Consider the following 12,846-nt stretch of genomic DNA (forward strand, 5'->3'; position numbering starts at 1 on the left):
GGGCTATCCCGGGGACTGTGCGCTGCGGGTCCCAGCATGAGTGCGGGCCCCGGCTGTGAGCCCTGCACCAAGCGACCCCGCTGGGGCGCCGCTGCAACTTCTCCGCCGGCCGCCTCGGACGCCCGGAGCTTCCCCGGCAGGCAGAGGCGCGTCCTCGATCCCAAGGACGCTCCGGTGCAGTTCAGGGTCCCGCCGTCCTCGTCAGGCTGCGTACCGGGGCGGGCGGGATCGCACAGAGGCAGCGCCACCTCGCTTGGTACGTGGGGAAATAAAGCTCTTTGTCCTTCGCCTCGGCCCAAACCTCTTCTTGGTCTCTGAGGAGCCAGGGACTCCAGCACCGCCCCCCCCTCGCCCCTTTTCTGGTCTTGTGTGCACCACTCTGAACTCTGAGGTCCCCTTGCTGAGGGGACCAAGGCTATTAGTTGGAGAATGGTGCCGGATTTTTCCCGTGGCGATTGGTGGTGTGAGAAACCCTGATGAGTAGTCACTCACAGGGAGGGAAGCGGTAGGATACTCCACTTGTTTGCTTTCTTTGGGTTTGACTGAGAAATTGCCTTAGTCGTTAAGGAGGTTTAATTGTGTATGTGACGCTTCAGCCTCTAGATGGAAAGAAAGCTGCAAAGAAAATCACAGCTTATCTCAATTTACATTCTAAGTCCCTGGGTGCAGAGCTATTATTCTTAGCTTGCATTATGCTTGTTTCTGGTGTACAGTGTTGAACAAAAGTAACTTGGTCTCTGCCTTCAGACCCTAAAACCTATCAGGAGAGATAGACAATTAGGGAAGTTAACATAATAAAGGGTAATGGGTGTTCTAATTCTTGAAGGAACAGAGCATTATGGTAGAAGGTCAGGTGTACCTAATACAGTTTGTGGGCTCAAAGATAATCTCCCAGCCAGAAGATAAGAACCTTATTCCGAGGACTGAAGAGTGATGAGTTAGCTAGATGAAGAGAAGTTAATGAAGTGATCTCAAAGTGCAGCTGATTCATATTGTCATCAGGGGAGCGTAGTGAGAGATGAGGTTGCAGAGAGGTAGGCAAAGATCAGATCATACTGGGCAATGCTAAGGGTTTTGAACTTTATTTCTAAGGGCAATGTGAAACTATTAAAGGGTTTCAGTAGGGGAGTGACTTGATTGGATATATATTTTTTAAATATATGTGTATTTATTTAAAAATATATATTTTAAAGGTCCTTGTGGCTGGTGTGTGGAAAATGAAGAATAGATTGAAAGGGAGCAGAAGTGTAGGCCCAAGATAGTTAAGGAGTTAGTCTAGATGGGAGATAATGATGGTTAATAGTTGGTTGCAGGCAGTAGGTAGGAGAGGGGAAAAGTGGATGGATTTGGGAGGGAATGGGTTACGTGGGTTTGTACCTCATAAGAAATATATCTGTGCTGGAAATACAGGTTTGGGAGTTATTGTCACATACACCATAATTGATACGATGGTAGTAGATTAGATAGTATAAATCATGTAGTGAAAATACAGGCGACCTAGGACAGACACCACCATGTAAGAGTACACTGAAGAGAAGCAGCCAGAGAAGTAGGAGGAAAGCTTGCTTTTGTTGTGTCATGCAAGGACGGGAGAATTTCAAAAAGGATGTGTTGGTCAGCAGTATAAGAGAATGGGCACAGGTTAGGAAGTCCTCTGATGAATGGTGTACACTTAGTTCTCTCAGGACTTGGAGACAATGAGGAGCAGACCTGCACTTAGTATTGAAGGATGAGCAGGATTTGCTGTATAAACCAAGGAAAGAAAAAATTACATAGGCAGAGGGAGCAGCATGTACAAAAAGGTGGCTTGACAGAAGACCAGAATGACAAGACTCAGCTGAGGCTGGGAAGGGGAGCAAGAGCTAATTTATGGACAAACTCAAGTGCCATTTCAAGGGGTTTGGACTTGATCTGTGGTTAACGGGGAGCCACTAAAAAGCTTGTAAGAAAAGGGATATCATTTGGTTAATATTTTAGAAAAGATGGCGTAGGCAGTGATCTTTGGACCTTTCTGACTGCAACCCACAGTATAAATTTCACCTGGTACACAGAGTAAGCAATCTCTCTCTCTCTCTCTCTCTTTCTCTGTCTCTCTCTCTCTCTGTCTCTCTCTCTCTCTCTCTCTCTCTCTCTCTCTGTCTCTGTCTCTGTCTCTGTCTGTCTATCTGTCTGTCTCTCTCTCTCTCTCTCTCTCTCTTTCTCTCTCTCCTGGTAAATAGGTCATATTTATAACAAATGTTTCATGAAATAATACTTTACTATGTGTGCTGCATTATCATGTTGTCTGTATTATTTCATTAAAAAATGTTGGTCATTTGTAGTTTGTGAAATGCTGGGTTAGAGAAAGTCAAGACTGTAGACAAGGAGACCAGTTGCAGGAAACAAATGTAGTTGCCCAGTGAGTGGTGTAACTGTTCTTTTAATATTGGTGCTATTTTGAAGATGGGGAGGAAGGGATGGGTTTAAGATTTAGGATGTAGATTTCAGAGAACTTGTTGAAGGAGAATGGAGGGGAGGGGAACTAAGGGTGACCTCCAAGTACTGTATCTGACTTCTGTGACAGGCTAATTTGTGGTCCTATTAACTTTATCTGCATGTAAAGGAGAAGGAGTGAGTTGGGGGTGCTGTCAGTCCTCAATAATTGGATCTCCTGATTTTCCGCAGAAGAGGGAGTGAATTAATACTTGGGCTGTACTTGTACATGTGTGTAAATGTTTTCTGTATACCTGGCACAGGACACCAATTAACAAAATGTTCAAAATCTAAACTTGTGTCAAAATCTATTGTTTGAGATTTTGGAATTCTTTTAGGAATTTGATATTTAAAATGTATATATATAGTTATCCTAGGAGAAGTGAGATAGGGAAATGGATATTCAGTATCTTTAAATTTTGTGTTATTTATCTTCCTGGGCATATTTCTTATACTGATTGAAATCTGCAAATCTGCATATAGGCAGAACTCAGCATGCTATTCACACTCTGATGGGGAATGGTTTATCCAGTTGTGTTGCTGTAGGAGCTCCCCTTTTATGCCTGTTATAACTACCTAGAGTTTCTCTCCTCGCTCCAGGGATGATCCAAGTGTAGGTCAGTGGTGGATGGGTGGGAGGCTAGAGCTGCCTTTTCCCCCATCCCCCTTATCATTCTTTCAGCCTCAGTGCTGTCAAAAGCACCTCAAACCTCTTTCCTCACCTCAAAACTCTCCCACTGTCCATTGCTCTTAGGTCTCACCACACCCTTCCTTCCCATGCCTTATCTTGCTGCTGCTGGAGGAAAGAGGCTTTTTGTGAAGGTCTGGGTGTTCCTTTAAATGCAGGTGAATTTTACTGCATTTTGTGCCTTTTGCTGGTATCTCTAGCACCTAATTGAATGATTTGCTAATTGAAATTTGCTGGTTACTGAGTGAGGTTACTTATGAGATTATGTAAATGGTGTGAAGTCAGAGTAAAGTTAGAGAACTACTGATCTCAGTGAAAAATGAGATTGGGTGGAAATGTTGGTAGAGAATACATTTGTTGAGTTTCTGCTTTGTGAGACTGGCACAATATTTTCTCTCATTGATCCACATAAGCCTTGGAAATAGGTATTGTTAACCCCATTTTGCAGGTGAAGAAATAAAGGCTTAAAGAAATGGAAGTACATGCTAGTAAGTGACTGAGCAAAGAGCTCAGCCCAGGATTTTGTTTGACTCCAGATCTCGTATCTATTGATATTTCATCACCTTCTATTGCCTCCCTTTTTGTTTGCTGTGATTACTTCTAGTTAAAAGAAATTCCACAGAACCCAGGACACATCATTTTATGCTTACTTCAGGAGTAAGAGGGGTACAACTGATACAGTCCTGTGATGTGTTGTGAAAGAAACCTTTTGAAGCCAGAAGTAGTGGTATTGGAAAGAGAAGTAGGCTGTCCTTTCTCTGGGGCCATCAGAAGGACTGAAGACCATTTTATTAGCAGGAAATGTCAGTTCCTCACCTCTTGCTTCTCCTCCTTCACCCTGTTCTCAGGCTTCAGGATTATGATAGGAAGCCTGAAGCTAGAGAGAGAACACATTCTCAGCATCAGAGCTGCAGGAGGGAGACCTCTCCTTCAACTGCACTGGAACACTCTTCCTGGTTTTTAGGAAATGATGCATGCACTCTTTAGGTTCTGTAGACTTGTCATCATAGTGCCATGTGTGTTATAGGAGCCTAGCCATTGCATACCATTGAATCTTTACATTTATGGAAAAAGGTATTTTAAATTCTACACTGACCCCAAAAATGAATTTTTTGGCTCATTGCTAATTTGTACTTTGAGGATTTTCTATACTTGCTGTGTTTGATATAAGGAAATTAAATAGAGAAGATGGAACTGTAGAAAAAGTCTCAGAACCAAGTGGATCATCCTCTTACTCCCTTGTGACTGAATCTAATTTTTTCTCTGAAGCCTGATTTGCTGCAGAAGTAGTAACTTAATAAAGTCAGGAAAGTAGTGGTGTTTAACAAGAAATATCAAATGTATATATATTTTTTTGTGAAAGAAATGATTTTAAAAATGCTAATAAAAGATTTTGTGGAAAGTATAAATTATATGGCACTCAAATGCAGTGGTAAATAAATTGTTGATTTTCATATATTTGGGATGGTATCTCATGTTATGGTGTTTGAGGGGACATAGGTAAATAAGAGGAGTTTATGACCTAAGGTACCTAGATTCTTACATTGCAATTTAGACAGTGGTTGAGAATGTTCAAGATTTTCTTATACTAAAATATTATATACATGTAATCCATATGCAGTACATTAAATTTTGAAAGTATGCTTAAATTTCTAATGTTTATATAAATTGTGGCTTGAATTTATTTATGTTACATGTCCCTTACTGAACCATCAATTCTACTTTTGCTACTGTCTGCTGGTCATTTCTGTCTAGTTATCTTTCTGGCATTTCAAATTTAGTGTGTTCAGTATTGACCCAATCATATTTTTCCCCTAAATCCAGTTCTTTTATATTCTGCATTTCTATTTAATGTTGTCATCATCTTTCAAGTCTCAAGCATTAAAGCTTAGTGTCACCTTTAACTTCTCCTATCATTGTGAAGTCTGTAATGACTCTCACTTCTCAACTTTTTATTCTCTGTCCTTACAAGGGCTATTTTTAGATCTTGACCAGAAGTTCTTCAACCTTGCTGATCATCAAAATCATTTTTTGAAAAAAAAAATACAGATTCCAGCTTCCCTCATACCTCCATCATCACATATAGATTTTGATTCAGAAGGTCTAGGTGTGGCCCTTGGATCCATTTGTTGTCAGCCTCCTGATGATTCAGATGGTTTGGGAACCACTGACCTAGACCAATACCTTCCTCACTCGCTTCTACTGATGTGCCCCTTCACATCTGCCCTCCAGGCTATGTATCCTGCCTGACTTGGAGCCTCCTAGATTTGAACTCTGGCATTATAACTCTGAGTGTGACTTTTGACACTTATTTGTACCTCTCTTTGTGGATTATTCGGGGATCTCTATGACATGGTCCTAGCTGACTTTTCAGCCATATTTTCTGTTGCTTTCTTTATATTTTTCTGCCATTGGTTCCGTTGCTTCTGATTTTCCCTTTATGTGATGACATGTTTATTCTTCAAGACACAATTCAAGCACTACTTATCAGATGATCCCATTTACTTCAGTTCCCTAAAGTAGTCTTTTCCTCAGAAATATCTTAATTTCTTATCAGAATCTTTTTAATTTATTTTATTTTTTAAATTTATTATTATTATTATTTTTGCCGTGCCGCACAGCTTGCAGGGTCTCAGTTCCCCGACCAGGGATTAAACCTGGGCCATGGCAGTGAAAACACCAAATCCTAATCACTAGACCACCAGGGAACTCTCTCAGCATCTCTTTTGATACTAATGATAATTAAGAACTAATATTTACTGAACATATATCAGATAGTGCCCTAAACACTTTGCAATGGTTATTATTTAATTTAAACCTCACAATAACCCCAGGAGAGATACTATTAATTTGCATGTTTACTAATAAGGAATCAGAGACACAGAGAAATGGCTCTTCACAAAGTCATACAGGAATCCAGTAGGAGAGCCAGGATTTGGATCTAGGGAATCTGATTTCAGAGCATGTACTCTCATCCATTAGGCCATACCAGTTCTTTTAGGGTCTGGTCACTTTCTCTTCTATGCCAAATGTATTATCTCCCATTGCCTGAGTGGGGAAGGAGTGATTAATCGTTGTTTAATCCACAGAACCTGTCATAATGCCTTCCATGCATATATGCTGCTATAGGTATTTTCTCTTTGAAGGTATGCATGCACATACATAAATTTTTTTTTTTTTTTTTACAGTTTTCAAACAGAAGACTATTACCAGTTGGATGGACACAAAAGGACTCAAGACAGCTGAATCAGAAAGGTAAAGAGCCATGCCTATATAGAGAAATGAATAACATGATATATGGATGTTTTATTGTGCTTCATGCTGTTTTCTCTTCTTTTTGCTTTCCCATTTTTCTTTATCTACATTTCATTTAATAAATAATAATTTTTTAGAGTCTCCTATGTACCAGGGATGGTCCAATATACTTGAGATACAGAGATGAAAGAGGAATAGTCTCTGCCTTTAAGACACTTATAGTGTAGTGATGCTGACAGACACCAAAACACGTGATGATTACATGGTGTGATCAATGTAACAGTAAAGATTTAAACAAGGTACAGTGGTGGTTAGCATATAAAACAGACAATCAGCTTTACCTTTACAGGAAAGACTGCACAGGAGGTGAGTGAAGTTTAACACTGCACTGTGGCAGGTGTTTGCCAGGCACACAATTGGGGAAAGGGCATTATAGGCATATGTGCAAAGACATGGACCCATGAAAGAGCATGCTGTATGCTCAGGTAATCACAAGTAGTTTAATTAATGCTGTGACATTGTAGGAGTGTGTTCAGGTAAGTGACATTTTTGCATCATAAATTCTTTCTGTTGTATCATTCTTTCTATTCTTTTGTAGTTTGCATAGTAAAGAAAACAACAATACAAGAGAAGAATCCATGATGAGTTCTGTACAGAAAGATAACTTTTATCAACATAACATGGAAAAATTAGAAAATGTTTCTCAGCTAGGTTTTGATAAATCACCAGTTGAAAAAAGTACACAGTATTTGAACCAGCATCAGACTGCAGCTATCTGTAAGTGGCAAAAGGAAGGGAAACATTCAGAGCGACTTTTGGAAAGTGAACCTCCAGTAGTAACTCTGGTACCAGAGCAGTTCAGTAATGCTAACATTGATCAGTCACCCCAAAATGATGATCACAGCGACACAAATAGTGAGGAGAGTAGAGATAATCAACAATTTTTGACACCTATAAAGCTTGCGAATGCAAAACAGACAACAGAAGATGAACAGGGTGTAGAAGCCAGAAGCCACCAGAAGTGTAGCAAGGCTTGCCATCCCACCGAAGACTGTGCAGGGTGTCAGCAGGAAGAGACAGACGTGGTGCCAGAGAGCCCCTTGTCAGATATTGGCTCTGAGGATGTTGGTACCGGACTGAAAAATGCCAACAAATTGAGTAGACAAGAAAGTAGCCTAGGAAATTCTCCTGCATTTGAGAAAGAAAGTGAACCCGAGTCACCAATGGATGTAGATAATTCCAAAAATAGTTGTCAGGACTCAGAAGCAGATGAAGAGACAAGTCCAGGTTTTGATGAACAGGAAGATAGTTCTGCCCAAACAGCAAATAAACCTTCAAGGTTCCAAGTAAGAGAAGCTGACACTGAATTGAGGAAACGGTCCTCTGCTAAGGGAGGTGAGATTCGATTACATTTCCAATTTGAAGGAGAGAGTCACGCTGGAATGAATGATTTAAATGTCAAACTACCTGGATGTACTTCTAGCCTGAATGTAGAGGGCAGAAATTCTAAGCAACATGGGAAAAAGGATTCTAAAATCACAGATCATTTCATGAGAATGCCGAAAGCAGAGGACAAAAGGTAATTTTTGCCATCAAGAGTATCTTCAGTAGTGTAACATGTTTTATAATTTTGTAAGGGGGGGTTTAACAAAGTTATGGTTTACACTGAAGCAAAGAAATAATTGTCTTTCTTGTTAACTATTTATGCTAAATTTAAACCTAGGTTCAAAATGTTAAATTCTAAAAATCCCAGAAACAGAAAACAAGAAGTAAATAAATAATCAGACTTTAGTTTCATGAACTTCCTTCTGAGATTTATGGGAATTATTAGAACATAAATATGATAGTAACTGCTGTTTTCTTAGGCCATTGTACATGCACCTTCTCTAATGCTCTAACAGGCAGGCAGGTGTTATTGTACTCACTTCACAAATGAGAAAATTGAGATTTGGGTTAGAGAATTCACTGAAATTATGTAACTTGTGGGTAGTAAAGCTGGGATTTAAATCCTGGTCTGATTACAAAAAAATGTAAATGTAAAGAATTTATTTATGCAATTATCCCATATGATATCTTAAAGCCTACTCTGTAATTCTTGCGATCTTTATGGCAAGCGTGCCATAGTAAGTTCACTTCATTGCAAATTACTGTCTAGAGTCCTGAGAAGTAGCTGATACTGTGAATCATGACTCATTTGGCAGTGTATATATTTTTACACGGTCCCTTTTTTCAGAAGGGGGTTTACGTGTGTTTGGAAATTCCTTCCACAGACTATTGACAATAAGCTCTCGGGTTTTACTGTAAACCTTATAAGGTATTTTTGTTGTTTTGTTTTGTTTTCTAAATACAAAGGAGAAAGAGCAAGTTTGGCACATTTTAAACAATAACGTTCTGGGTAAGTTTTTTCACTTGTGTATCTAAGTAAATTTAAACGGTAAGTGGTTTGTGACTGATTACATTTGTTTTGATCTTAGAAAAGAACAATGTGAAATCAAACATCAAAGAACAGAAAGGAAGATCCCTAAATACATTCCACCTCACCTTTCTCCAGATAAGAAATGGCTTGGAACTCCTATTGAGGAGATGAGAAGAATGCCAAGGTGTGGGGTCCGGCTGCCTCCCTTGAGACCATCTGCCAATCACACAGTGACTATTCGGGTAGGTGTTACCTCTTACCTATAAAGAGAGAAGATACTAAGTCTTAATTTATTCTGATACTTATAAATGTGAAAAACAGACCAAAGCATAGAAAGTGCTTCTCTTTTCTGCATATATAAAGTACTGAGAATTCTACAGGATGGAGAAATATAACAATAGCTTACTTAACACGGTACTTAACAAATCCATAAGAGGAATCATTGTTAGCTGGTGAGAAAATTGAAATTTTCTGTATTTTTAAGAAAATTTATTGGATTTAAAAAAAAATTCAATTGACAATATTTATTGAGTACCCACTACATGTTAGGTTCTAAAATTCAAAGTTGTATGTCGTTCAATATCCTCAAATCATTCTTCAGTTTTACCCTCTTTTCTGAGCTTTAGATTCTTCTAGACATCTCCCTCACTGTCCCACAGGTATCTCAAACTCAACATTTTTAAAACCTTATTTAAAAAAATTGTGGTTATACATATACCATCTTAACCATTTTTAAGTGTACATTTCATTGGCATTCAGTCCATTCACAGTGTTGTGCAACCATTACCACTATTCATTTCCAGAAATTTTTCATCTTCCCACACAGAAACTCTGCCTACTAAACAATAACTTCCCATACCTAACTAACCCCTGGTAGCCTCTTTCACACTGTCCATGGGTTCTTTTTTTTAAAACAACAACAACAGCAACAACTTTATTGAGGTATATAAAATTAACCCATTTTAAGTACTCAATTCAGTGATATTTAGTTAATTTTAAAAATTTATTTATTTATTTATTTTTGGCTGCGTTGGGTCTTTGTTGCTTTGCGTGGGCTTTCTCTAGTTGCAGTGAGCGGGGGCTACTATTTGTCATGGTGCTCAGGCTTCTCATTGCAGTGGCTTCTCTTGTTGCGGAGCTCGGGCTCTAGGTGCGCAGGCTTTAGTAGTTGTGGCACAGGGGCTCAGTAGTTGTGGCTCGTGGGCTCTAGAGCTCAGACTCAGTAGTTTTGGTGCACGGGTTTAGTTGCTCCGTGGCATGTGGGATCTTCCCAGACCAGGGCTCGAACCCCTGTCCCTCCTGCATTGGCAGGCGGATTCTTAACCACTGTGCCACCAGGGAAGCCCATATACTGACTTAGGCAACCATCACCATAATCCAATTTTAGAAGATTTCTACCACTCATAGAATAGTTTTAAATATTCATCTCTTGGGAATTCTCTGGTGGTCCAGTGGTTAGGACTCAGCGCTTTCACTGCTGTGGGCCTGGGTTTGATCGCTGGTCAGGGAACTAAGATCCTACAAGCTGTGTGGCGTGGCCAAAACAAACAAACAAACAAAACCCATAGAGGATTAAATATTCATCCCATTTATTAGTCAGATGCTGTATTAGATTTCACAGGGGCTACTTAAAAAAAAATCCCTTTTCTTGTACAACTTAGTCTACATGTGATTAAATATTTTGAAGTATAGAATTTATTAACATAGTTAGGTAGAAGCAACATTGAGCAGGGTGGTGGGGTTGGACTGAGCTCCTAAAGATGAGCAGAAATTTCTGAGGTGGAGTTAATTTAGTAAGGCAAGGGAATTCCAGACAGATACATAATCTGTATAGGAAAAGGCTGTGTGGTTAAAAACTATTTGTTTTAGTAATGAAAAACAATTGATTTGCTAGAACTGAGAATTTGGATGGGAAATGGTGGAAGAGAAGACTTGAAAAGTGGATTGGGTCCATATTGTAGAGGGCTTCAGGTGCCAGGAACTGGACTTGAGTCTATAGGAATTGGAACTCATTAAAATGTCTGTGTAGACAATAGCTGTACTGTATGTATAGCAAGATTGATCAGACAGGTATAAGTAAGGAAAACTGAAGTGAGGATACATTGGAAACGGGAAGGTAATGTAAGAGCTCAGCTAAGAGATGAAAACGAAAACAATAATTATCAAATTGTGCTGCATGGAAGTGATTCAGGGGTTCTTTTGAAATTGACTCTCGTTTCTTTTCTAAATTATATTTTTAGCTATGAAAAACCTGTAGTAAAAGAACTAACAAATGCACTCAAATTTTAAAATGCTTAGTACCATATTTTAACCAGCAGATTTTACCAGGAGAGCTCATTTTTATGCAGATCATAGAATCAAGGTTCTCTTGCCACTGCTGTTTGAAGAATTTCCTTAAGCATCAAAATATCAGTTAAAAAAGGTTACCATTTGCAACTATTTTGGTGTGTGAATAGGATTTTCTTAATACTGGATAAGAGAGATAAATAGTAGGTTGAGGTAAGCTTTAGCTGTCATCTCTAACTCCTGATTTCAGATTTTATAGTCCTTTAACCTCATTGCTATTGATGTTAGAATATGTAAAGTTACTGTAAAAATTATATTTATTTAAATAGCTTATGTTTAAATATAATGATTTTGTATCACATTTCTTAGGGAAAAAAGAGTTTTGCTATTTTAAAAAGTTTGAAAAAAAATAAGAAAAAAATTTTTTAAAAGTTTGGAAATAACTGAGACAGGGTAATAACCGTGGGAATAAAAAAGAATAAATGGTTGCATTGTTTTGCGGTAATATTGATAGGACATGGTGAATTCTTAAGTATGGGTGATAAGGGAAAAGGAGGCATTGATAGTGTGTGTAAAATTAAGAAAAGACTTGGATGACTGACAAGATGTTAATGGTGAAGATCTGGAGAAAAGGTTGATGGGGGAAGTAAGTGATATTTTGACTTTTCCTGCTTCCTTTCTCCCACTACCCACAAAGAAAACCTGAAGCATCTTATACCATCATTACCTAATCTCTGTAACTACTGTTTATTTATTGTTAGATATCCAACAAATTTATAAAAGTTTTATTTTATTACAAAAGTAATATAGGCTCAATGGGAAAAAAAAAAAAAAGCAACCGTTATGTGAAAGTGTATACCTCAGAAAACCCAAGTGTCTCTCAGTCCTATTCCCAGAGTTTAACAGTTTGGTGTATTTTCTTCTAGATTCTTTTTCCTGAATATGGTAATATGATATATGTATAATTAATAGTTAGTTATTAAATAGACAGTCCTTAATTACATTTCTGAGATGCCAGATATTAATAGTTACAGAATTTGAAGTAATAAAGTAAAGCTGATATTTAGCATTAGAAATGTAAGGCAATCTGAAATTGCATGGACATAATAGTGCTTGATTATCTGTAAACGCACACATGCGCACACACATTCACACACCAACATGTACACACATAAGGCAAACACGTGTAGGTGCATGCACTACGCACATGCACACACACATTTAGACAGACAGACATCCAAAGCATATCCTCATATATATGTTCCCCTATGTGTGAACCTCTCCTGGTACCTGTTTTTGTCACCTCAGATTACATGGAACATCTTTACAGAATCACTTTTGGGATCCTCATATGGAGGTGAAAATACTTTTGGCATGATTGGTGACTCAGCCACTTTTGACCATTCTTTATTCTTTCCTCCTTGGAATATTCTTATCCTTTGGATTCCTTGGCACCATATAACCGTGATTTTCTTCCTACCTCCTTAAGCCACTTCTTATGTTCCTTTTAGCTTTTTTTCTATATGTGGCCCTTAAACGTCGTTGGAGTTCCCCGAAGCTTTTTCATAGGTCTCTCTCTCAGGGTAGTCTTATACACACTCATGGTTTTAATGGTTATCTATATAAATGGCCTATAAATTTATTTATCTTGGCTTGCAGACTTTTAATGAAGCTGCCTATTTGACAGCAGCTTTCCCTTTTCAAGGCTGTTCCCTTTTCTTGTTTCTTC

The 12,846-nt window shown here is 38.6% G+C and overlaps 1 protein-coding gene across 1 annotated transcript in view; it reads left to right on the top strand.

Annotated features, from left to right (window-relative positions):
- Positions 1-36: 36 nt before the first annotated feature.
- The window catches only part of PARG (poly(ADP-ribose) glycohydrolase), a 111,613-nt gene continuing 98,803 nt past the window's right edge, over positions 37-12,846 (top strand). The window contains exons 1-4 of the mRNA XM_065894065.1: positions 37-256; positions 6,349-6,415; positions 7,014-7,994; positions 8,890-9,073. Coding sequence (XP_065750137.1) covers positions 37-256; positions 6,349-6,415; positions 7,014-7,994; positions 8,890-9,073 — 1,452 coding nt within the window. The remainder of the gene's footprint in view (positions 257-6,348; positions 6,416-7,013; positions 7,995-8,889; positions 9,074-12,846) is intronic.

The sequence above is a fragment of the Phocoena phocoena genome, chromosome 16 (genome assembly GCF_963924675.1).
Source record: "Phocoena phocoena chromosome 16, mPhoPho1.1, whole genome shotgun sequence".
Lineage (NCBI taxonomy): Eukaryota > Metazoa > Chordata > Mammalia > Artiodactyla > Phocoenidae > Phocoena > Phocoena phocoena.